This window comes from Fusarium redolens, assembly GCF_020744475.1.
Source record: "Fusarium redolens strain MPI-CAGE-AT-0023 chromosome Unknown BKA55scaffold_2, whole genome shotgun sequence".
Classification (NCBI taxonomy): domain Eukaryota; kingdom Fungi; phylum Ascomycota; class Sordariomycetes; order Hypocreales; family Nectriaceae; genus Fusarium; species Fusarium redolens.
Window position 1 is genome coordinate 738,528 of NW_025763665.1, and position 25,167 is coordinate 763,694.

The 25,167-nt window shown below is 48.5% G+C and overlaps 8 protein-coding genes across 8 annotated transcripts; 4 read left to right on the forward strand and 4 right to left on the reverse strand.

Annotated features, from left to right (window-relative positions):
* Positions 1 to 300: 300 nt before the first annotated feature.
* Positions 301 to 6,292, forward strand: BKA55DRAFT_533703 (uncharacterized protein; the record flags this gene model as incomplete). The annotated part of the gene is made up of 3 exons (XM_046189507.1): positions 301 to 366; positions 467 to 548; positions 1,410 to 6,292. The coding sequence occupies 3 exons, from the start codon at positions 301 to 303 to the stop codon at positions 6,290 to 6,292; spliced, it is 5,031 nt and encodes a 1,676-aa protein (XP_046054723.1).
* Positions 6,293 to 7,794: 1,502 nt separating this feature from the next.
* BKA55DRAFT_684179 (uncharacterized protein) lies at positions 7,795 to 9,468 on the reverse strand (the record flags this gene model as incomplete). Its single annotated transcript, XM_046198606.1, has 3 exons — positions 7,795 to 7,841; positions 7,901 to 8,044; positions 8,103 to 9,468. The coding sequence occupies 3 exons, from the start codon at positions 9,466 to 9,468 to the stop codon at positions 7,795 to 7,797; spliced, it is 1,557 nt and encodes a 518-aa protein (XP_046054724.1).
* Positions 9,469 to 11,772: 2,304 nt separating this feature from the next.
* BKA55DRAFT_156438 (Mis6-domain-containing protein) lies at positions 11,773 to 14,672 on the forward strand. Its single transcript, XM_046184963.1, has 8 exons — positions 11,773 to 12,046; positions 12,096 to 12,471; positions 12,519 to 12,590; positions 12,639 to 12,762; positions 12,813 to 12,983; positions 13,030 to 13,293; positions 13,341 to 13,458; positions 13,507 to 14,672. Exons 1-8 carry the CDS (start codon positions 11,974 to 11,976, stop codon positions 14,481 to 14,483), a joined length of 2,175 nt encoding a protein of 724 aa, XP_046054725.1. The 5' UTR covers positions 11,773 to 11,973; the 3' UTR covers positions 14,484 to 14,672.
* Positions 14,673 to 14,860: 188 nt separating this feature from the next.
* BKA55DRAFT_499337 (P-loop containing nucleoside triphosphate hydrolase protein) lies at positions 14,861 to 15,724 on the reverse strand (the record flags this gene model as incomplete). The annotated part of the gene is made up of 1 exon (XM_046186646.1): positions 14,861 to 15,724. One exon carries the CDS (start codon positions 15,722 to 15,724, stop codon positions 14,861 to 14,863), a length of 864 nt encoding a protein of 287 aa, XP_046054726.1.
* Positions 15,725 to 15,992: 268 nt separating this feature from the next.
* Positions 15,993 to 18,054, forward strand: BKA55DRAFT_633221 (DNA polymerase alpha/epsilon subunit B-domain-containing protein; the record flags this gene model as incomplete). Its single annotated transcript, XM_046196973.1, has 5 exons — positions 15,993 to 16,430; positions 16,489 to 16,798; positions 16,854 to 17,787; positions 17,841 to 17,955; positions 17,991 to 18,054. Exons 1-5 carry the CDS (start codon positions 16,384 to 16,386, stop codon positions 18,052 to 18,054), a joined length of 1,470 nt encoding a protein of 489 aa, XP_046054727.1. The 5' UTR covers positions 15,993 to 16,383.
* Positions 18,055 to 18,270: 216 nt separating this feature from the next.
* On the reverse strand, positions 18,271 to 19,962 carry BKA55DRAFT_684183 (uncharacterized protein; the record flags this gene model as incomplete). The annotated part of the gene is made up of 1 exon (XM_046198607.1): positions 18,271 to 19,962. The coding sequence occupies one exon, from the start codon at positions 19,960 to 19,962 to the stop codon at positions 18,271 to 18,273; it is 1,692 nt and encodes a 563-aa protein (XP_046054728.1).
* A 2,003-nt stretch (positions 19,963 to 21,965) lies between these two features.
* BKA55DRAFT_553688 (tryptophan synthase beta subunit-like PLP-dependent enzyme) lies at positions 21,966 to 23,504 on the forward strand. Its single transcript, XM_046191544.1, has 2 exons — positions 21,966 to 22,448; positions 22,498 to 23,504. The coding sequence occupies exons 1-2, from the start codon at positions 22,363 to 22,365 to the stop codon at positions 23,435 to 23,437; spliced, it is 1,026 nt and encodes a 341-aa protein (XP_046054729.1). The 5' UTR covers positions 21,966 to 22,362; the 3' UTR covers positions 23,438 to 23,504.
* Positions 23,505 to 24,179, reverse strand: BKA55DRAFT_553690 (kinetochore component CENP-S-domain-containing protein). Its single transcript, XM_046191545.1, has 3 exons — positions 24,033 to 24,179; positions 23,849 to 23,972; positions 23,505 to 23,791 (listed from the first exon to the last, which is right to left on the reverse strand). Exons 1-3 carry the CDS (start codon positions 24,063 to 24,065, stop codon positions 23,607 to 23,609), a joined length of 342 nt encoding a protein of 113 aa, XP_046054730.1. The 5' UTR covers positions 24,066 to 24,179; the 3' UTR covers positions 23,505 to 23,606.
* Between the last annotated feature and the right edge of the window lie 988 nt (positions 24,180 to 25,167).

The window sequence follows — 25,167 nt, forward strand, 5'->3', positions numbered from 1 at the left end:
ATTTGCATTACTCTTCACAAATGCGACCTGATATTAGATCCGGAAGCCCAGCACATGCTTGTTGATTGCACGAATGACAACACGGTTTTGACCTAAGCAATATGTGAATAAATGAATAAGCCTTGACCCAGGCATTGATTGGAGCCTGCAAAGCTAACATCCATCCATTTGTGGCAGACGATGGCGATACCACAATTGATATGCACAAATACACACATGTATATATTATATTTAAGAAGTAGTATATAAAATTGACTATTTGCTATCGTTTCAATGATCTCAAGCAACAAGATCAGCGTCATGGCCTGTCGCCCAACTCGGCGATGGAACCTACACCAATACAACCGTGGCCAAAGAATACTGCAGGTACGCTGTAGCTAAGGGACAGGATATTCTTCTCTACAGCCTCAGGGTCCCCTCACAGTCCTGGATTGGCGGGATTGGCATTGTACCTTACCGTCTACAGCTTGGTGGCATGGTGTACATACTACGTAGTAGTAGGAAACAGCCATTCAAAAGCCACCAACGGGTCATCTGTTTTGGCTTAGGTAAGGAAAAACTGCGTTTCCATTAGCAGGTACCTTAGGCAAAAGATCAGTATTATACGTTACAGGAAGTACCCTGCTGAATCGATCTGCCCTGCATCTGAGGTGGGTTGTATTCCCCAAGCGCAAACTTTACCAACTTAACCACCATCATCTGCCAACCTCTTCTCCCATCCTTCAATATTCTCTCATCCTTCCAGCCTCATAAAATTATATCGCTTCCCGCGTCCATCATAGCAACCTAGTCAATGACCGAGCACCTTATGCGCTAGCTAGTGTTGTCGTTCTGCGAGTTCTGGCCTCTTTTCCTCGCCTTTGCATCCCGCCGATCTGCCCGCCCTGTGGTGCCATACTGGATCTTTGTCCACCTCCGCGCTATAGGATCCCAACTTATCGTTATCATCACTCATTCTGTTCCCTGACTAAATCTGAACGATACACATTCTCGCGCTCGAAGCTCGACGTCATCTACGACCTTTCTTGATCATTTAATGAACACGCCTTATCCCGTACATCTACGCAACTTCTTACAGGCCCATTTCAGGCCTAGGTAGCACATGTTTCGCCGGTGAGACTCGCTTGCACCATCTGTCCATCTTGTATTTGCTCTGCACACTGCATCCGAGACGCCGTTCCGTTTGTCGTACTTGCGACACAAGACAATTCACTTCCGTTGTCTTGTCTAACCGCCCCGTCGAGCTCTTGAACTTGCCCGATATCCTGTGTGCTCATCACCTTATCATCGAATCTCTTTCAACGCTTCATGTTGTCTGTTTCATATCGATTGATCCGTTCTGCCTTGCCGATGACAAAGCTTCCAATGCACAGGTTTCCGTACCTTTGCTAACATGCTGCGCCGTTTAGCCTCACTTAGTCATCAAGACCCCAACGAGACTTCACACGAGCACATGTCACCGCAGCCAGGAGATGGTCCATCATCCCCAGATACGTCCCGTCAGGGTGGCCTTGCCCATGTCCTCCGGGGTCTGACAAGTTCTAAGCTCTCCAAATCGTCGCCGTCTATAGCATCACCTTCCTCAGCGAACGCCCAGCCGACCGCCGAGTTCGTCCATGCTCCAGTTCCGGCCGTCTCCACAAACCCACCTCATGGGCTGTCCTCTAGTCACATGGAGTCCTTTGAGCTTCTTAAGAATGGTTCACCCAACGAGCGCATTGCTGCCGCCAACTCGTTGAAATACGCAATTGCCGAGTACCCTCTGAATCCTGTTCTGGATATTTGGTATGCTGCAAAAGACCTTATCGATCCCGCAAAACCTGCAGCAGCACGAGCAGCTGGTTGGGAGCTCCTGACAGAGTGTGTGAAGCACGAGGCTTCTTCTGATCTCGAACGGCAAGAATATTTCACGACCCTATCAGCTCCCGCAAACTCGGAGGATTTTCACCTACAATTGGCTGCTCTTGTTGACCTAACCCGGCGGGGCCGAATTCTGACAGGCTTCGATTATGAGCTTCTTCCTCTTTTGACTAATTGGCTATGGGAATCTTACAACGTGGTGCGTGCAGCTAGAAGGAAAGCGTCCCGGAGTTCAAAGGGTACCTCTCGGAATCGTGCCGTCGCTTCTGGTGAAGAGAAAAACCTCGCTCAGTTATTCAGTTTTCTCATCGACGTCATCAAGTTCAGCTTCAACAATGCAGATGAATCTGCCGTGACAGGATTGATCGATCGATTACTGGCAATTTGCATGAGTACGAGCGTGGAAGAGGATCTCAGATCGAGCATAGCGGTCATTGATGCAATTGTGACATTTGGGTCTATACCAGAAGACAAGCTCAAGGGCTGTGTTCAAGTGCTCAGCTCTATCTATTGTATGGTGGGAAGCCTACAGAAAGACTCCTGGAATACGCTCTCAAATCTGTTCAAAAGCCATAATGGACAGGCGACGATCCGCATTTTGTTGGATATTCTACGAAACAATCCCGCAGATGGGGCCAAGGAGAAGGATGTCAACCGAGAGATACGTGGAGCCCTTGCCGTACTGCAAAAGGTTCTGTCCAAAAGCCCGGAGAGCGGCTATCCAGGGATACCTTTCGCGTTACTGGCCGATGGTCTTGCCATAGTTGCGAAAACTGGCACTTCCGTTAAAACTTTGACGGCTATTCTTCAGTTGCTCAACGCTCTGTTTGACGATGGAGACGACCATATACATCGTTTGATAATTGACGAGGACTGGTCCGTGATACTCGGGGCTGCCGCGATATGCTCCAAACGAGCAATACCTGGGCCGCACGACTCTGATGGATACCGCAGTCCGGTCAGGGACGAGAAGCCGGAGGAAGGTCTGAGCCGAGAACTTATAATCCTCATCAAGCGGCTTGATGTGCTCATTAACCAAAAATCGGATGTGTTTGTCCCTCGGGCAACCGTTGTTTCTTTTCTAACCGAAGTCCATCAGTTCCTCCCTGACGAAACTGCATCGTCTGTTTTGAATTACTTTCAGCAGTTCAGATGCTGTTCTCCTTCAGATCTCCAATGGGAGGAAAACCTGACCTTAGTTTTAAAAGGATTCTTTGGCAACAGAGATCGGTCCTCACAGATCAGGCTTCGAGCCTTGGAAACCATCATGGACGCTTACGAAGTCGTGGATCTAGTGGGCGATGATCCTGAAGAGAGCTTTATCCCCCAACTGGCCAAGAGCATCCTTCAAGATGTCTCTGAAGAGAGGGATGTGTTAGTCCTTGAAGGAATCATGTCACTCATGGTCTCAGTTGTAGTATCTTGTGACATGGAATTATTTGATTATATCGTCGATGCCCTCCGGGGCATCGTCATTGGCGACAGGCTCAAATCGCCGATCCCATCGTCAGCAGCTCCTAACCCATTCGCTCAAACGTCCTCCGAAGAGCACCTGCCACAAGGACAGTCGCCCTCAAACGTGGTCGCCAAAGGATATGTGAAGATGTTTGTGCAGACTATGGATTATGACAGTGGGAAGTCCTTGAGGCTATACCATGCGTTGATTAACATTGTGAAATCGAGTCACTGCGAGGTCGATGCTCGGTTGACCGCTATGAAGCTCTTGTTTAGGCTGCGTGCCGATTGGGCCAACCGAATTTTTATCACGAAGACACTTGAGACTAATTTTGTTGCCGCCTCCTTGTGTCGAACCCCGGAAACATACGCCAAGAAGCAGGCTGAGGAGGCTGCGCAGTCTATACGCTTGCTGAGAAATGAACATGGTGGATCGTCCAGGTCTGCGCGCGGTATCTCGTTCAGCCAAGGGCAAGGCCATGAAAGAGGCATGCCTATTCGGTCTGCAAGCGTCGCTGCTGGAAGTGGCCTGCTCGGAAGTAGTGGTAATGCAACTCGCTATTATCAGCTTTGGAGCCTTCCGGACCCCGAGGCCCTGCCTGAATCCGTGACGGGCGTGTTTAGTCCAGTTCTGGTTTCTCACAGCCCTGGCTCTAATGAATGCGGGATGGAGGAAGAAGTCAAAAAGGCCAAAACGAATATTGAGACTACTGCCCTCGATATCGCCACTTGGCTCGAGGCTGTCCTTAGCTTATTGCACGGTTGCGACTGGGAGGTGTACAGCTTTGCGCTGGTTCATCTTCCATCACAACTCAGCAACCATGCCATTTTCAGAGACGCCATCCCCCAGATTCAGGAGCTGCGAAGACTCATTTGCGAGCAAATCCGAACCAATTCCTTTCAAGAGCCTCCAAATGCATCAGGCTTGAGGCGAGCTGACGTGGCAATTTGTCTTTTTCACAGTTTAACCATGATTCTCAGTTACCATGACCACTTCCAAAAGGGCGATGAGGATGAAATAGTCAAAACATTTGTTCATGGCATCGCCACTTGGGAGCGGAGTGCAAAATGCTGCATCCATGCCTTGTCTATATGCTGTCATGAATTGCCACTCTCAACCAGCAAATCCCTGGTCCAGCTATTGACCAAAATGTCTACTATCATCACCCAGCCGCATGTCTCCATCCATATCCTCGAGTTCCTGGCTTGTCTCAGCCGTTTACACAACGTGTATGTCAACTTCAGAGAAGAGGAATACAAGATTGTGTTTGGAATTTGCATTCGCTATCTGCAATCTGTGAGGGACAAAAAGGCTTCCAATAGGAATAGTCATGCCAGCGAACCGTCTACCCCAGCTACCTCAACGGGCAATCTTTCGGATGCGATACACCCAAGTGCAACGGACGATTTACCACAATATGTGTATGCATTAGCATACCATGTGATACTCTTCTGGTTCCTTGCATTGAAACTACCAGACCGTGCCACCTTGGTTGGGTGGCTTGTCAGAAACATATATAACGAGATTGAAGATGCTCACACAGATAACGAACAAGCACTCACTTCGATCGACTTCATGCAAAGGTATACATACGCTGATGTGGAGGAATCGTCCCAAGACCCTCTCTTTACATCGGATCGATTCGGAGAGATCATAAAGAAGAGATGGCTGGTTGGCTACAGCATCGTCACCGTAAACCAGGCCACGACCACTGGCTGGGCTCAAATTGTCAAGAGACAGCCTTCAGGCACCTCGGCCTTCACGATTCGAGAAACGTTCGATCCGCCACCTCCGCATCAAACACCCAACTACGTGGATATCAGCAGGGAGGGACAAGTCTCAACGAATACTATCTTGCCCAGTCACATCATGGTACAGCTAATGTCGTCCATCCCTCAGGGTCATGATCTAGCGCGACCTATTCCACTTCCTGAAGATGACGCCGTTGAAAGAGCCATTCGAGTCTTCGATCGAAGCTCTACTGTTGATGGGCACAAAGTCGGCGTCATATACATCGGAGAGGGACAGACTGACGAAGTCGAGATTCTTGGCAATGTGTCTGGCAGCAGCGATTACATGGAGTTCCTTAACAATCTTGGCACATTGACCAAGCTCAAGGGAGCGACATTCAACACTCATGGACTCGATCGCGAATTTGACTCTGATGGCCAGTATACTTTTTGCTGGCGAGACCGTGTCACAGAAATCGTGTTTCATGTAACGACACAGATGCCTACGAACCTGGAACATGACCCACGTTGCACAATGAAGAAACGCCATATTGGCAATGATTTTGTCAACATCGTGTTTAATGATTCAGGCCTGCCTTTCAGATTTGATACTTTCCCAGGCGACTTCAATTTTGTCCATATCGTCATTACACCAGCGTCAAGGGCCTCGTTTATTGCTGCCAGAGACGCGTCCAAACACAGTCAGCCCTTTTATCGTGTTCAGGTCTTGAGCAAGCCAGGTTTTCCTGAGATCTCGCCCGCTTCAGAGATGAAGATTGTATCACTTAAGGCTCTCCCGGGTCTGATCCGTTTGTTGGCCCTTAATGCTTCGGTGTTCTCTCACGTCTGGGCCAATCGTGAAGGCGGTGAACATGTCAGCTCATGGAGAAGTCGCCTCCGTGCCATCAAAAGACTTCGAGAGAAATACGCCCCTTCAAAATCCGGGCAAATCACACCCTCAGCCTCACAGAACTCAACTCTCGGGGGCGCAACTTCGCTACACCAACAACAGCAGCTCCTACCACAGGGAGATATGTCGTCTTCGCGACCAGCCAGCACCGTTCGCGATAGCTTTACAAGTCTCCGTCGTACAAGCGTAGCCACCTTTTTCACAAGCACAAGTGAGCAGACCTCACATCGATCCTCAATGTTGTCATCATCTACAACAACCAATGACACTGAGATTGGTCCGTTTCACGCACAAGATTCACACACTGATACTGTCGACTTTTCCAAATGGGCCTAAAAAATGCGATATTAAATGGGGCGCTGGAAACGTGAAGGAAGGAGTCACATTAGCAAAATCATCATGTTTTTCAAAACCAAAAACAAAAAGGTGGAGGCGTCTGTCTACATAAGGGTGTCATGGAGGTTTTCAAAAGTTTTTGCTTAGGCCACACTTGATGTTTGTCTGTCCTATCCTTGTTTTAAGCCTGTTTTCTTGTCTGTTTCTGCTTACAGCCCACTTCGATATACCCTGGAGCTGTGTCTCGCTCGAAGTAGAATATTATTAGACTGTTAGAAGACATTTAATGGTCTTGCTAGTATTACTTGATGGTACTTACCTCAGGAAGGTGGTTGTTTGAGCAAATCACACTTCTGAAAGCCTGCAGGCTTACGCATCCACGCACAGAGCTCATCCGACTTGATCAGCCGATACAAAATATTTCGTTGTACAACGCTGCGTAGTTGAGGGGCTGTTGTGTAACCAACGATCGCTCAGTCTGCTTAACCCGCGTATCAAACCCCCATATTGTTTGGTAGATTGCAGTGTCTCGTTGTCGCAATCTGCCTGCTTGCATGACTGTCTGGGGTGCTTGTCAGCCCAAACGGACTGGCTCATGTTGATCCACTAGCCAGCAAGTGAAGCCACCGTTACACCATTGCGGCGCATGTAGTATTTGCGGTCAAAATCTCATCCAAAAGCAGTAGGCAATTCACAAGCTGTAGTTGTTGCTTGACATAGGAACCTTGGCGATTGGGCTGTATACGAAGACGGTAGCACAGGATCAAAGGCTGAGCTCATTTGTAAAGCAATGAGAGTTTAAGGATAGTGGCATGAGTGAAAGAGCCAGTAAGATTTATAAGATGCTTGCATTAAGGGGTTATTCTGCGTTGGCAACGTAGGGATAGTAGGAGCACTGCAGGCAGATCCACCCGGTGATTTGCCATCACAGGTTTCCGAAGTTGGATGGCAGAATCCATCATAGTCTCTCGTCGCATGTCAGCAGCTGAGAGAAACGCACAATCCAGAATCGTCCATTCTGCTAGATTCTCGGTAACATCCTAGGCGTAAAATCAGGTTGTGGATTGAAACGAGACTTGTTGGCTAGTACCAATGTTTGACAGGAGCAATTGGTTGCTTTTGCGTAGCTTTTCGTAAATGTCTAGAAAATGGTTACAGATCTGACTGGAGCCGTGCCATGATTTAGTCAACCACGTCGGCCGACGCAGGATGCTGCGGTTCATGGGGATTGTTATTTGCCAAAACCGCATGGTGATGTCTTTGGATGATGTAGAGAAGGAGGTCATAAGTTGTAACTGTGCGCCAAGTGTCGTAAGGCAGATAAAGAAAAATGGTAGCTGAGATAGAGCTGTGAGAGGCGTGTCCTCGGGAGCTGTATTTGAGTATTAAGCCCGGAATGAATTATGTCGAATCACATCTCCTCTTCCTTCTACCGGTTGTTTTTAGCAGAATCGTTGATCATATTCATATGGTGTGGCCGCTGGCGTAATGGAGATCCATTCCTAGACTTTGCGCCAAAGCTCTTTGTATTCTGCCCATTTGCAGAAACCTAGCAAGTTGCAATGTCAGCTTGTGGTAGCTGAGAGAAGTCCTAAGAATCTTACTCACCTAAAGACTGCAGCACGTTTTCATCCGACCTGCTGCCATCAACAAACATTCCAACCATTCCTCTCTCACTCAGGGTCTGCCGACAAGCCAGGAGCAATCTCGTAGCCACCGAGTCACGGTGGTTAACCATGTCTGGGTCGTCATCTAATTAACAGTTAGTAATTGTCAGCTAGCATGGTTCGGGTTGTCGTTGGAAGCCCACCTTTGATGCAGATGCACGAAACTCCTCCAATGCTCTGTCCGATCGAGGCTGGCCATGGAATATCTGCGCCGCAAGGACTCCCATTATTTGGGAAATATGTTATTGCCGCTGCAACCAGATTCTCCCCTTCGAGTCCGACTACTATGTCATTCATATAGCAACTGTCCATAGTTTTGGCGTATTGATCGTACCACCCAAACCCGTATCTCTTCTGTGACTCTTTATTTGCCATCTCGACAACCTTCTGGTAATCCGTTAGCTGGCATGGTCTGAACGTTAAGCCAGCGGAAGCCAGATCAGGAATTGGATGGTCGGCGAATCTCAAGAGCCAATCGAGCACTCGCCGCCCGTTTCCAGGTGTAGATTCCTTCATGTTCCAACCTCGTTTTTCGAACCACTCCGTATCGATTTCGGGAGCGGGCAGACCGTAAAGTAATCTTGGAAATGTGCTTCCAAGTTGAATGATACCAACACCTCGAATCTTATTAAGTTTGCTCACGACTTCGTCGTGGAGAAAGCGCCCAATACCTTGACCCCGAAAGTCTTTGTGAACGATGATGGCGGCTACTGATCCAATCAGTCGATCGCCACTACTATCCGTAAATGTTGTGAATGTTGCACAAAACCCAATGGCCTTCCCATTCTGAGGTTCTCTAATCATGTAATGCATGGCATAACCATCGCGTTTCAAGAGAGAACCGAGAGTCGAGAGATCTAGATGGAACTTGGAAGGCAAACATGCTTCCCATAAAGCGTGTATATCTTGAAGGTCTCTGTCGTAGTCCCATTTCTGGAGCGACCAAGTTGGCGGGGGAGGAGGAGGAGGAGGAGAGTCGCCGGGCGTTGAAGTGACCGCTGTCGTCTGTCGTTCACTTGTCAAAAGAACGGCGACTGCTTGCAAGTCTGTCGCAAAGTACCCAGGACATTGAATGATAGTTGGGAAACCGTACTCGCGGGCCCCTTTTTCCGAAACTTCACAGCAGGCTACAAGAACTAAAGGGCGTTCTTCACACACCTCACGAGCAACCTCGGCGAGTTCAAGCTGAAAAACACCTTCTTCTGTCGAGAAACCAGTCAGCACAAAGATAACAACTCGTGCTCTCTTGATGAATGCCACATGAATTCCGGTAATGCCACGCTCCTTAGTATAGGGAACGTGCCGGACCCATGGATGTGTGCGTGCAAGTGCTTTCCCGAGAGGCTCGAAAGGGTCACTTGCATTGGCAAGACTCTGGTCTATAGGGACAGCAGCAGGTGTTAACAACAAGACTAAATCCTCATCACCTAGGTTCTTTTGAAGGGGAATCAAGTCTTGGTGATCCCATAGCAAAGCGGCTGGTGAGCTCTGGCTTTGCATAGTTGACATGGTTTGCAACTGTCTGTAGTATCGAAACTGACGATACAGTTACATGGCTGATTTGGAACCGTCGATGAAGCTACTCGTCTCGGTTAAGTGCGTAGTCTCCACAAGAACCCAACCCCCTTGGGCATAAATCAGCTTCCAACGAGTTTGAATAAATGATGACAAGCGTGGAGAAGAAGGATGCGACTAATTGTTGAACTTACGAGCGGCTCCGCAGATAGGGATAACGATGAAGCTGGACCAGCCGGGTAGCATAGCCCAATGATCAAGGGACTAAGATGCAAACTCATAAATCGAGGCAAATGTGGCTGGATAAGAAACTAGAGACAGAGCAGAAGAGGATATGCTTGTTGATTTGAATCTGGACGGGTAGGAAAATAAGCAATCCAGTGATCTATAAATGCGGGTTTTGCGACGACGATGGCCTTGGGGCGCCTGGTTTGCTGGGATCCTGCGACAGTCCACCATCCAGACTGCTGGGACTGGGAGGAGGGTTTTAAATGTGTGGGGTTAGATGGGACGAAGGCTGCGACACCAATTGATACTGTACTGTACGAGCAATCAGCCGCCTCGAAGCGCCAGGGCTACACAAAGCTCTCGAGTTGCCAGGGTATGAGGGCATCGGGCAGGATTACCTGATCAAAAACATGAGCCTCGGCCAAGGCCGGTTGGAGGTCATGGCGGAGAGAACATCCAATCCGTGTGGATGAGCTCTCAAGGTCGACGAAATGGGATTGCCGAAGGCGAGGATCCGTTATGACGGCGGAAGACGCCTACGAGAGGCTGTCTGGTGGTAACACGAAGATGCACGTCGGCAGAACCGGGTGAGCTACTTGCAGCAAAGTAGCATGGATAAATGATAACGCCCCGGTACGCGGTCCAGAAACGTGTTTGCCATGACTCACGGCAACAGGTTTGAGAAGAGGAAGGAGAATAATAAGGGAGCAAGCGTACATAGAGATTGCGTGCCAGTCGTTGGTATACGACTTGACACAACCATTCCAGCCTGACCCTTGTCTTGTTGACTCTGGAGAGAGACAGGAAGCTATCCCTCTATTTGGACTTATCGGGGACATTCCTGAGCAACGTGGTTTGCTAGGATAGGTAGTCGACATGTTGGGTCCGTTGGCTTGATCAGGGAATAACGAGACCACGATCATATGCGGGCGATTGCAAGACTGGCGCACTAGATAATGTGGCAGTTATCGTATAGGCCAGGGCGGTAGCCTGACCGCCATGGCCGCCATGGCCGCCATGGAGACATTGTTTGCTGGTGTCAGCCATGGGTTTAGCTGGCCTATTGACAGCCAGTTTAGAGATGTAGGCTATTGGATCGTGCCGTAGTGGTTGCATCGCGCCAATATCAAAGAAAGGATGAGGAAAGAAGGGTAAGAAAACGAAAATAGTCACAAAATGCTAAGTTAATGAATAGGTATGACCCAATGAAAAAAAAGCATCTCTTGTGCCCCGACATCTAGCATTGACCTCGAGGTGATGAGTCGAGGTCGTAACTCGAATATCTGGTACATCAGAAGAATAAACAATGGCCAAGAGTATCGGATGTTCCCCTAGGTCGCGGTAGGAACGGGCCGTTATCACCTGTTAATGGTGTGGGCAAGCTTCAAACACGCTGGGTAAACTCAATTTATAATAGATGGTTGTCTGCCACCTCAACGGCCGAAGGTTGGTGTTGTTATTGATGCCGCGGCAAATGGGGCCAAGCGAGTTCTCATGTGTACAGATAGAAATGGGAATATTTCAAAGCACCGCGCCCCAAATGATCAACACGTGAAACAAAATATACTTAAGGGAGTACAAATTGATAAAATAAACAAATAAATTACCAAGCTATTATACTGAAGTATATGACCATCTCTATTTAATATGTTTTTGGGTACAGGTCTACATAGGTAAGAGATTGGGTGCCTGTGAAGAAAGAATGTCAAGAGAACCGCATAGTGCCGCAATAAGACATGACATCTTAAACCCGATATAACCTTGAGAAGAAGAAAAGATCTTGGAAAATATTGATCGTATCGTTCAAAGTTGAGGTTGAAATAAGCTTCGTTCGTATGTCTCCATTTGTCTAACGTCCCACGGCTTTGAGAATGTACCTGGAATCCACACAGACACTGACTCAGCATATCATGTTAATAAGTGTATAGTTTACATATGTATTTAGCAGATGCGATACTTCTTCATGATATAACAGCCAATATCGTGGTTGTTATGCTTCTCTCATCATACCTGCTTAATACTCCGCGTTCGTATATCCCATATGTACATGGACCGGCGGGCCTACAACATCATGCCCCGCTCCGAACGAAACCCACTCCAGCTCCGAAAACCGTAAACGCGTCTCCTTTGACCGACGCGTCGTCCGTTCTCCGGGGCGTCCCACTCATTCACCCTCAACCCAAGGCTGCCGCTCGGCCCCGGAAGACCGCATGTATGCCTTTTTTTGCCTAACATCTACTGAGAACCGTAAGCCAGAAAGTTTGCCAGCATATGGAGACAGATATTGATCCCGCTTCGGCGGGTCACCAGGAGATTCGCCTCCTCACGGACGAAGTTATTGAATGTGAGACTGCCCCAACCATGCACAAGGGCTTGACTTATATTCCGCGTAGCATCCAAAATACCCGCCAAAACACGCGCGACCAACGTCAAGCCTACTATTGCTAGCCTCACCTCACTATCATATGAATGGGGCCTCTTACCTGAGACCCTTGACGATCTCATCACTCTCGTCACAACTCCAAATCACCTTGACCAAGCAAGTCAAGCTGCCATCATCCGAAACCTGTATCCTGTGGCACCTATCTCTCGAAAATCTGTGCTTCAAGTCATCTCATGCCTTGGACATGGAACCCTCAAGCCGTCTCTTACTCTCCAGGCCGCTCTTCTCAAGTGGCTCATTACAGTACACCACACTTTGGAATCACCACAAGCGCTTTCTCAAACCTACTCTGTTCTGTTTAATCTCCTCGACACCGCGGCCACCCGGTAAGTTTGCCATTCTTTGTCGTAAGTAATTCACTAACTCCCTCCAGACCTAATCTCAGCCACCTCCTGGCTCTCATCACAAGGCGCAAACACGTTCGACCTTTTAGAATACAAGCCTTGTAAGTATTAGAGCTGAAGACGCCTGGTTACCTGCTCACACATCACAGGCTTAACCTTTCCAGGCAAACTGGAAATGACCCTTCCTTGATCGGTCTTCTAAGAGTTTTCAAAGACTATTACCCTGAGGTTATTGTAGGAGAAGCGGTTCGGGGCAAAGCATCCTCCTTCAAGGCTCGTTCTTAGATGACTTTTCACTAATGCTTTTACTGATTATTGGCCAGCACCCGGATCCGCAATGGCGAGCAAGGCTGGACGAAATCCAGGATGCACATCTCCAGCAAACAGAAAAAGGCACATTACGACCTCGAGATGGCTTCCGTGTCCATCGACCCATCGCACGTGGTGCCAGAAACAAAATTATCCCTGTAGTCCACACGTCTTATGTGGCAGAGGTTCGTCTGCAACAACGTGTTGAGTGAACAATACTAACAATGCTAGAATGCGGTTACATTAGAGGAAATCGAGAATGTTGCCAGTTTTGTCAAGAATCTTGACAAGCTTGAACTCCCCAACCAACTAGTGGCCGTTCTGGCAGATCCTCTGCTGCAAAAGCTCATGCTTTTGAGACCAAGCAGCGAAGCTGAACAGAGAGTAGCCAACTGGCTCAATGGGGTTCTGCAAGATGTTCGTGATGGTGATGCAGATGAAACCACCTTCTTCGACATGCTGGACATCCTGCGGGACTATGTTGTTTCTATCAAGGTATGTTTCTTATTAACTTAGCTTAGGGTAAATCTGACCAGGGACAGAACCTCCCCCCTCTCCTACTTGACTTCTTTGCACACTTTCTTCCGCTTTGGGATGGCTCTGGACGTCGCGAGGCCATGTTTGAGATCTTGTCTTACTCCCCATTACTGGACTTTCAAGGTCAGTCCAAGCCGCTCCAAACTCCCTCGCCACGCTAACACTCACCAGGACTATACAAACACGTCTTCCAACCCCTTGAAGCTGCAACCCTTGATAATACCGCAGAATCTCAGCTAGCCCTTCTCGCCCTGTACAAGAACCTCCTTCGCCACTGGACAGTTGTGCTTGAATCCAGTGACACTGTACCAGACCACGCCAGTGATACCGTCACAGCCTTGGTCCGACACGCTAACCCCCTGGCCCTCACACTCTCCCAGACATATCCTTCTGTCTCATCACATTCTGCAATCCTTGACTTCTACGAGCAAAACGCCAGACTCGTCAGCCACGAAGTCCTCAAGCACTACATTCGCATCGAACTACCCCCTTCATCCCTCATCTACATACTCTTCTTCAGCAGTTCTGTGGCCATTGTCTCACGTATCTGTGCCATTCTTGCCTTTTATAAGAAGGGTTTCGAGATGGCCATGCTCACCAGGCCGGGTCGTGAGAAAAGCAACCGCATTGACTCCACATCATATAACAGGACTTTTGTCAGCCTATTCAATGGCTTCCTCATGGATATGTGCAATTGCTTCTGGCGCGGCCGGGCATTTACTAACAGCGACCCCAACGCACTCGGATGTATGATTCCGAGGAGTCTCGTGCCTGTTCTGTCGTCGTACGTGACTTCTGTGGACAAGGCTCATACTCTAGCATCTCTCTTCTCATTATCACACTCGCCACTCTTGAGCTTGCAAAGCCGACGGTGTATCAGAAGTCTTGAGAATGTTGAGATTGATAGCGATACATCTTTACGCATCAGGCATGAGGGGCCACCGACACAAAGTAGCCTTGGGCAACTGGCAAGTTCCGGGGGTTTACGCATCTCGTGGCAGGATTATAGGATCAAGGTACTCGAGGCACTGACTGCTAGAGAACTTGGGGGTATTACAGATCTCTTGAAGAACACAATGACAGTTCTGAGGAAATTAATAGACGGCGAGGGCAGCTCCAGGCCAACCACGTCGCAGTCATTTCAATGAATGATGAGTAAATGAATATTTTATCCTTTGTACTATACGTTCTATTATGATCAGACTTGTCGAGTTGAGGCGGAAACAGTCTGCGATCTTGGTTGAAATGTACCATACCAAGCACTCCCAGTGCCATATCGCTCCTTCGTCATGCATGAAGTGTTGAAAAGAACAAACGCCGCAGAATACAGGGTTGAGAACTGTTTCCCTTCGAGCCGAACGCCATGCATGAGTGACCAATGCCACCAAATTCTCCCTTTTGTCGCTATCCTACGCCGAGAAATGCAGTTGAGTGCTATCCGTCTTTCCGAACTCCTACCCGAAAACAAATGAAACTCGGGGCGATTGTTAAGAATGCCCTGATAGAAGTCCTCGCAAGGAATGGTTTATGCTTCGCGCTGCTTGGACTCGTCGCCATAGCCACCGATCTGGATGCCTCCAAAGCCATAGGTCTTGCCTTCAGGGCCGCGTTTCATATTGCTTCGTGGTCCTCGCTCCTTCAAGTCCTCTCGAAGCCAGCTCAGGACGAGTTCTCCGAGACGGCTATTACCAGAGGCACCCACAGTGCCATCGATGGTGGCGAGCATCCTGTCGGCCTCGTCCCACTCCTTAACAGTACCAAGGTGCATATGGGCAAGGTGAGTAGGCCAACCAGCGAGGTTATCCAGAATATGAGTAGCGTAGACGATGGTACATTCTCGAATCTCCGTCTCACGCTTGAGCCAGGCCAGGAACTCAGCACGGCTCAGAACGTCAAGATCGACAGTGATTTCATCGAGAAGTAGAACCGTCCAAGGTCTCAGCAGACCCATGGCAAGCTGGACCCGACGACGCTCACCATCTGAGACAGCATGCATACGCCAGTTGGTGTCGACGTCAAGCATTGCGACGAGCTCGTCTCGGCGATCAGGGTACGCATCGCCACCAACAGAGCGAAGCAACTCATTGACGCCGATGTCGGTTCGAACAATGGGGTTGAGAACCCATTCCAGACCAAGATAGGTGACTCCCTCAAGACCCTCCTTGAAAGGATCTACACCGCAAATAGAGATGGTGTCACTGGGCGCAAGACGTTTGCCGGCAAGGAGACGAAGCAGAGTTGTCTTACCAGCTCCGTTAGCACCGATCAGAAGGGTACGAGACCGCGGAGGAAGATCCAAAGTGATGTTATTGACACCAGTCGAGTAGTCGGGGAACGTGTATGAGAGGTTGTTTACTTCAACACGGGGAGGCTTAGGAGGAGGTGTCATGATGAGTTTAAGAAGTGGTGACGCTTTGGATGAGAGGAGAAGAGTTGAAGAAGGATGGTAAAAATGAAGGGTCAGGACAACGGGAAGAGGATTGAAAGGATGTCTTGAACCTAAAACTTGCGAGGTTATGGTATTTATATGATCAGATAGTGCGTGTCATGACAATGGCCAGTCAGAGATTTCTCTTCCCCCTCCAAGTTAGGTACAATACGAAGATTGGTCACCTCAGCCGGTGACAGGCGGGATCCGTTGGACATGAGATTCCTACCTGCCATCTTGAACCCCGCCATCTTTCATGGTCGCGCTCCACTATCGTTATCGTTTCCCAGTTAGAACCCACCGCCTAAGATCCAGCACGTCATGACGCCTGGGACCCAATGAGTCCCTTAATAGTGGAACGCTTGTCCACTAACGGGCGCTATCAGTCCCCTTATCCGTTGCCTAGCCACTTTACGCCAATTCGCGTCTAATCGCAGACCAAGCTTCCCGACGCGTTTTCATTCCACAGATGGAAGCTTCAGTTTAACTGTTTGCCAAGTCAATTACACGAGTACGATACATAACAACAGTTCGTCACTGCCTACAACTTCTAGGACTTCCTTCAGCCACTTCCTTTATACCCCCAACCTCCAAATACCCCCATTTCGGGGCCACTCAGCATGGTGACCCTCGAAGATGTCGAAGGGAGCCTCTTGCGAAAGCCCTCGTAAGCTGTGTTTTTGATACTTATTCAAGCAAGCACTGGACTGACTCGATTCTTCCAGCGAAACTTCTCACCAAGTTCCTTCTCGGAGCACCTCCGTTTACAAGCCCCTGCAATCCTTTGTCCTCGATAAGCAACGCTCTTACCAGCAGCAGTATGGCGACATGTACTTTTTGCGCCTCACCAAGATAAAACCAGCTGTTGATAAAGTAGCCGCAGAAGCTTGGACAGGTACAACCATTGGTGAAGAGGAAGCACAGAGAGTTGAACGAGTGCTCGATGTTCGGCAGGGAGAGCTGTGCTGGGTGACCGGCACCGTATACATGGAGATGCCACTGAAGCCGAATATTCTGGAGGACGTGTCCAAGGATGTATGTCATATTCGTTGTCGATCGATTGTGAAATGGAGTGTTAATGTGTCTGTAGCGTTGGATCTCCGCCCCTATTCTGACACCAAAATATTTCTCCGAAGACGACCAGGTCATGTTGGAGGACGAGTCAGGCCGCATCAGGCTGGTTGGCGATGTGCTGAAGACCGTAAACTTGGTCACAGGATGTATCATCGGGGTCATGGGTACCGAAAACGCCAACGGCGAATTAGAGGTCATTGACATCAAATTCCCTGATCTTCCTCCGCAACCTGACCGTTGGAGCCTTTCGAAGCCTAATTTAGATAAGGCCAAGACAAAGGATGAAGATGAGGATATGGCTGATGGTTCTGAAGCCAAGAAGGGCAACAGCAAGATTGCTATCGTGTCTGGCTTGTCTTTCTCAGACACCGATGCTTCCCACACTCTTGAGCTCGAACTTCTTCTAGAGTACTTGCTCGGTGAAGCTATGACCCCTTTAAGCCAGGTCGATGTCTCTCATATCAGCCGCCTTATCATCGCAGGAAACTCTATCTCAACAACAGACCGCAAACCTCCCGCTGCAGACGAGGCGCTCCTAGAAAAGAAGGCCCAGAAGAAGTATGGCTACGACGCCAGTGCCTACAACCCACTTCCCTCTCAACTCTTCGATGCTTTCGTCGCCGAACTTCTCCCATCTATTCCCATCACGATGCTCCCTGGTGCTCAGGATCCAGCGAATGCTAGTTACCCGCAGCAACCTGTGCATCCGGCAATGTTCCCTTCGGCACGAGCGTATGCCCGTGACCCAACAGCTCCAGCCACCCAACCAGGCTGGTTTGACACTGTCACAAATCCGTGGGAGGCCGAGCTCGAAGGATGGAGGTTTCTAGGTACTGGTGGCCAAAATGTCGACGATATTTTCAAGTATGTCGGCAGCGATGATCGTCTTGGCATGATGGAGGCTATGTGTCGATGGCGTTGCTGTGCCCCGACTGCACCCGATACGCTTTGTAAGCGCATGCCTACCCGATTTTTGATGTCTCAAAGCTAATACACTGCGTAGGGAGCTACCCGTTCCAGGAAGATGACCCTTTTGTGATGCAGACTTGCCCTCACCTCTATTTCGTTGGGAACCAGCCGCAATTCTCAACCAAGGTTATCCACGGCCCCGAGGGTCAGTCAGTGAGACTTGTAACCGTCCCGAGTTTTGCAGAAACAAAGGAGTTAGTGTTGGTCGATGCAGAAACACTTGCGGTAGAGAGGGTCAAGATATCTAGAACATAAGGCTATCATAGAATGGATATGATGTATAAAATAGGTATGACGAGATACCCCGAACTGTAGTTGACTAAGTACGCTAAGCCACCTTTTTGAGCAAGTCGATCGATCATTCATCTGTCCACTTCTTAGAAGAGCATTCGCCTCGCCTTGTCCCTTACTTGCTGCTTCCACTATGGCACGCATCAATCTTTCACCGATCATAGAAATCCATCTTAAGCCTCATAGTCCGAATCATGGTCACTCGGCTGCACAAAATCCTGGTCTTCTTCCTCTTCTTCCTCGCTCTCATCCGACTCATCGTGTTCGTAGATGTTCCAATCGTCTTCATCATCGTCAATCGCTCCAGGTGGAGCACGTGTGTTGCTCCGCTTGTCATCGTCGTCCTGGACGTGCTTCTCGCAAGCCTGGAGAATGAATTTGTTGAGTTTAGCCATTTTGTGGTGGATCCAACAAAGTTTGTTGAAGCGGAAGTTCTTCATCTTAGCATCCGTTTTGAAAAGGTCCCTACTCTGACCCTTGCCGTCTCTGTCATTGATTTTATCATTTCTCTTGTCCTCAAGCTCCTGCAACGCGAGTTGTCTGTGAAATCGCAGCTGGTGGGTACGAAGAACGAGATCAGTTGAGGAGGGCCAGACACCATTGTTGAGAAGCTTGTTCAAGATATGAACATGTATGACCTCACAATGTAGCGACTTCAATGCTACCATCAACTCCGAGGCTGGCTCGAAAAAGTCGACAAAGGTGAACTTGCCATGTTCGAAACTGGGGCTGATGATGATCTTGAGCGTGTGGATGTTGGCATTGTAAGGGGCTTTGGCAAACATCTTAATGGCGTCGGCCATGAATTCCTTCGTGCTCGGAGTGGAGCGGTTGGAATCGGCCTCGACCGTAATGAGGCGAAAGTACTGGGCGTATTTGACAGTGTCGATAGTTCCAGGCTCGTGAATTGGCTGTGCCAGGGGGTTGGCGTCTTTGTTGGCAATGCTTTCCTGGTCTATCATGCCGGGCTCAGGGACATAGATGTCGGCATTGGCTAGGTCCTGGATGTTGGCCATCTCGTGAGATCGAGTAGGCGCATCCCGAAGACGGTAGAGAAAGGTGTTTTCGCCGTACATGACGCCTCTCGCTTCAGCAAAGACTTTCTTGCTCACCATGAGGATGTTGATGTCAAGGCCAGGTTTCTCTCGCTGGTACACACGCCTCCAGCTGCCGTAAACAGGAATAGGCTTGTGCGACACAAGGAGGCCTCGATAGATTTGCTCACGAACCTCTGCAGGAAAGCCCATGAAGCTGAGACGTCTGGGGTGCTTGACCTTGATTCTGATAGGGAGTCTAGGTCGAGGCTCTGGAACCGGAGAATTGCGGATAACACGGCGATGACCTCGTTGAGTACGGTTGTGATGACGGGCAGGAGTAGAATTGACGTTCTTCGCCAGCAGCACGAGAGCCCTGCCTCGACGCGAACCTGGATACCTTTGATAGGCATTGGGGATAGAGGGAGGGGGTGCCGTCTCATTTTCGTCAAACGATTCTTCTTCAGGACTTGCCTGGCGTGGTCCCCAGACAAATTGACTCGTGGGGATGCCAAAGTCCTTGGTGAAATCCTTCAAGACGGGCGCTTCGATATTCATCTTGTTGTTGTTGGACGATTTAACTATCTGTGAGTCTTTGTCGGGTTGAGGCTTATAACGCTTCTTGGGGCGTTCATTGTTGGTGGTTATTGGGCTTCTCTTAGTGCCGATTGAAGCGGCTGAGTCGCCCGAGGAGGATGGGCTACCTGGTGCGGACGGGCTACCCGAGGAAGATGAACTGCTTGGGGAGGATGAGCAGATCGTAGATCGAGTGACCTGGCCAACTTGAGCCCTGGTCATTGTCTTCTGCTTGACGTTGCATGTGGGCGCCATGGTGTGCAATCGAGATGCAGAATCTCGAAAGAAGGTGGGATGGCTTTGAGGGAGGGCAAGGAGGAAATGAAATGAGTAATGTTGGGCAGAGAAGCAGTGGTGTTGTGGGGAAGATGTGAAGAGATGAACGTGGAGGAAAGGAAGAGGGCTCTTTTATATTGAGGCAAGGGGCCGGTGATTCACTGCTGCATTTCGACAAGCACTAGATGAAGAGACACTTAATTTTATAAAGTTATGTAACTTGTCATAATATTTCATCCATTTCCCCTTGCCCACATGTTTTTCAGTTATTCCTATTCAACTGGTTCAGCCCCTTCTTAGATTGCCGACATGAGAAGACTACAGATAGGCTCTTCGCATCCCTACATTTCTAGGTTCAGGCATGAAACCAATTCCCAAAAGGTGACTTTGTTAACCTTTCGGAATAAAAAATAGAGAGAACACAAGTTTAAAATAACTGACATCGAGAGGCATGACGCAGTATAGTTGCGACTAGGGGGCCAGTTTTACCACCACCGAACCTAAAGTGTATAAAGGACAAACCCGTATTAACGACAGGAAGAGAGTAGCGAAACAGATACCAAATCAGAAGGAAGTCGGTAATACTGCACAAAGAGAGAATCGAAGAAAGCGTATCGAGAAGATGAATCCAGAGCAGTACGCTGACTTTAGGAACAAGACAAACTAGCACTCCGCGAGGACCCAGGACAAACGCAATGAGGCTATGACTGCAGATGGATTGAAGAAGCATGACAAAGAACGTTATGTAAACCACGAGGAGAAAAAACGAAGGTACTGAGGCTATAATGACAGTAGGCCAATTACAAGGGAAGCGCGATAGGTTAAAAGAGATGAAGAACATATCGTGGGTCAGGCATCTCAAGAACATAACGCCAGATCAGCATGTAATGGCAGGATCAAACGGTCCGCCACGCCAGGGAGAACTAACAGAAACATAAAACGAACTTGACACCAAATGAGTTACAGAAGTCCAAGAAACGACGCCAAGGAGGCCGTCCAAGAGTATATCAAGGTTGTGGACGACAGGCTCACCGACCGAGAACTTTAGCAAGTGTTGAGAGACAAATGTGTTAACATCTAGCTCACTCCCACTGAGTGAACTCTCGACCAAGTTTTCAACAGCATGAATCTACAGAGTTCTCCTATTGAAGGTGTGCTCGGGAGATGCGTAATGGTTCATGGAACAAATCATTCCACAGAAGTTAGGGCCTCATGAACGCTTGAAGGGCCTGACTAGAAGGTCATCTTTATAATGTGCTTGAAGAGAACTTGTGAGAGTGCATGTTTACAAGGTATTTGCGAACAGTGTATCGATGATTACCTGCCCAGTCACTTGCTCTACCCCTAGGCAAAGAACGAACAATTATGGGTACAATAGCTTGCTGGAGATAGTTGCAATGAAAGTTGTAAGAAGATGTTTTTGAAGGTCATATATTCAAAATCAACACATCGAGGCCAAGTGGCAGGAGAAATGTCAAAAAGTCTTAGAGCATAGCCACCGGTCGTCTTCCAGTAGGTATCTTTAAGTTCAGCGCCCATGATGCATACTTCTTTTCGGCGTCTAAAGTGATCTCGTCAGTTGAGGATCAAGGCTAGCTGACATTCGGTGTTTTTAAACGATTGCTTCAGTACAAGGATGTCAGCGCATTCCTATAATAAACGCAGATTGCAACGCCCAACGATTCTGTCTCCATATTGCGTTGATTGAATTACTTAAGAATGAATCTTCCCATGAGTTAGTAGTGTTGCGTAAACTATGACTAGCGATTCGAAGTTATCAAGGTCAACGACTGTTGAGCTCTTCTTTGCATTTCTCTATACGTGCTTGGTGTCAGGCGACATTCTTTTCGGTTGGCCTGCCGCTCATTATATGAACTACTGTGTCAAGCCAATTAGAGGGTTGTATCCCGGATTCAAACTCGTAGAGATTCTAGGGTCGTATTACATACATTGGTTAAAGCGGAAGTAAACTCTCTCTTTCATCTGACTCAGACAGTCAAAAGCTAGAACCGTTTCGAAGGATTGAGATGCACTTGTCTCTGTATTCGCGCCTTTCGTTTGGCAAGTGGATACAAGCGATGGAAATATTTGGGGTTTAATGCCAAACTCCGCAGTGCGCTAAAAACAGAAATTCAATAAGAGACTCAGCGGTGTTCTACGGAGTCTTTGTGGTTCTTACTTGGCAACTAGGTATCTATAAAGACTAGTATAGCCTTTTTCTGCTGACTCTTTATCTCTTTATATTCATGAAATTCTGATCACAACACACTGTTCTTCTGAATCGTCTTTACTTGCCATCTTGATCCATTATCGGAGTCGAAAGTGGCAATAGGATAGCACCTCAAACTTTCAGCAAAGGCGATCAATCCAATTGCAATCATGGGCTCTCTCGGTTCCGACGCAAAGCTACCATGGATCCGGACACCCTGTCTCTTAAATCCTCAACTGTCCCGCGTTGCAGGCTGGTGAGCTTTCCCGTCACAACTGAGATCAATTCCACTGACATCATCTCAGCAATGTTTATCTTAAGCTTGAGAATCTTCAACCCTCGGGCTCCTTCAAGTCCCGCGGCATTGGTAACCTTATGACCCAAGCAGCAGCCGCTGCCACAGGTCCTGTCCACTTCTACTGCTCCTCTGGCGGCAACGCTGGTCTGGCATGTGCAACTTCTGCCATTTCTCTGGGCCAAAAGGCGACTATTGTCATTCCTACCATAATTACTGAGCTCATGAAGGGCAAGCTTCTTGATCTCGGGGTGGAAGTACACCAAAAAGGCAGGAATTGGGCTGAGTGCGACAAGTATATGCGTGAGGAGCTATTGGCAAATGATCCCGTGGGCATTTACGTCCCGCCTTTCGACGATCCTCGGGTTTGGGATGGTGCAGCGACTATGGTTGATGAGATCCGAGATCAGCTCCAAGAGCCCATTGAAGGGATTGTCTGTAGTGTCGGAGGAGGCGGTTTGATCAATGGTCTGATGCAAGGCGTCGAGGGCCGTCCTTGGCAAGATAAGAAACCAGCTGTTGTGGCCGTCGAAACGAAGGGAGCCGACAGTCTCAACGCAAGTGTCCTTGCCAAAGAACACGTAACACTGCCTGAGATGACCTCGATCGCAACGTCTCTAGGCGCCACTAGAGTGTCAGAGCAAACTTGGAAATGGAGCCAGCATTCTTCAGGTACTATGAAGAGTCTCGTTGTGTCTGATGCCGACGCTGCCATCAGTGCCGTGCGCTTCGCCGACGATGGGCTCCATCTGGTTGAAGTCGCATGCGGTGCTGCCCTGGCCCCTGCTTATCGTGGGGACTTGAGAAGGGTGCTTGGCCAGGGCCTTTCCGATGAGGAATGGAGTATGAAGAACGTGGTGATCGTGCTTTGTGGTGGCTCGAACGTTACTTTGGGCATGCTGAATGAATATCGGGATAAGTATCGAGGGGAGTCCTTGATCAAGATCTGAGAGAGTCCCATTGAACATATACATATACACATAGAATCTCGTACGGTAGTAAACAAATAGCCAGTTCATTGTCAGCACTTTCTCACAAGCTGTATATTGTTACCCGTATTTCTGGCTCGCTAGTCAAGTGCCCCTATTGCGCCAAACTCCGAGATGCCCTCCCACAAGTCTAACGTTTGCTCGCACCCCCTCTACCCTTGCCAGTTCCCTTTTCTGCCTTGGCCTGGTCAACAAACTCTTTCATGATCTGATGCAAGTCGGGATTTTTTCTGGCGAGAAGTAACACATCGTCTGTTGTCACTGTGGATCGCCCAGCGTGGTTGCTGAAACTCTCAAGATCTGTGGCAACGTTTTCTGTTTTTCGTTAGCATCCTTTACCGATACTAAAGCGAGAATAGCCATTTCAAATACCGATTTGTGTCCAGACTAGCTCTGTGAGTGCGCCGATGAATTGTGGTGTAGCATTTCGGTTGCGACGTAAGGACTCTTCATCAACTATTTGACCGACTGCATACCACAAGGCAGCCTTGAGGCGCTACATTCGATTGATCAGCTACCAGTGCGATGTTGTCAGAAATAAAGCAAAGTGTCTTACCTCTCGATCTTCGTCACTGGTTGTGTCTGCCATCTTGACTTTTGTTTTGCTGGGATAATGTGGCTTCAGTTGTTTGATGAAAGATAGCCTACTATTAAACGTGTTTAGACGCGTCGTGGGGGTAGTAGCATGTTGCACCACACGGCGGGGTACGATGCGAAAGACCATAGAACTTCGCTGACAATTTGTACAAAGGAAACTCTCCGCCTGAAACAACAATTTCGACCTGAGAGATGAGAGAAGTGGTTTAGTATTATTCTGGAGCTGATAGTAATACATTTGAGACAATCACGGACGTTGTGTTCTTGTGCTCTGCATATGCTCTGTATTCGCCAGACAAGCACATAGACTAGTCAATACCTGGTGATACTTGTTCAATGGAAATAATGCCGACTTGACTGTAAGAGCGTCTTCTCTTCATAGTTTCCTAGTTAAATGAGATAGAGTGGAATACCAGGCTCCCATGGCCAAGAAGCTGTAAAGCAAATCAAGGCCGTTGAGAAAAGAAAACAGCTAATGCAGGGACATCCAGATTCCTTTCGAACCTTGAGAGAGACGGCATGGCATACCCTTGTCACGATTTTCGAAGCTTGACCAGTTCTTAATAAACCTTTCGGCAGTTCTTGACCCCCCCTGCCCATCTCTTCTTGTTCAGTCGTGGTCTAACAAGTAAGTATAACTTCCAGTTGAGCTGATCTCCCGACTCAGTCGTCATTGGCGTTCAAGTTTTTCAAGGTTGACATCATCAGAAACCTGAGACTGATGATCGACAATAGGTAGTCTGCTCCACCGAATATAGGTGAAAACTCTATCGGTATATTATCTAGTTCATCAACATTCGTGGAACAATTGAATTGGATGTTCGTTTGCTTGGAAGATCTAATTGTATTCTTTCTCTCATTCAAGAATGACTCTATTGGATGATCAAATAGGTACGGATAGATGATTAAGAAGCTTATCAGGGCAACCATCGATACCCGCAATTCTCCTCCACAATTTCGACCCATCCAAGCCACACCGCGCCAGCATCTCCACTCCCGAAACAAAGGCTGTGCACCCTTTTCATCCAATCACAGGTATGTAAGCCACACACCCAACGTCGTCATCACCAGATTCGGCCGCTTTAGCATCGCCA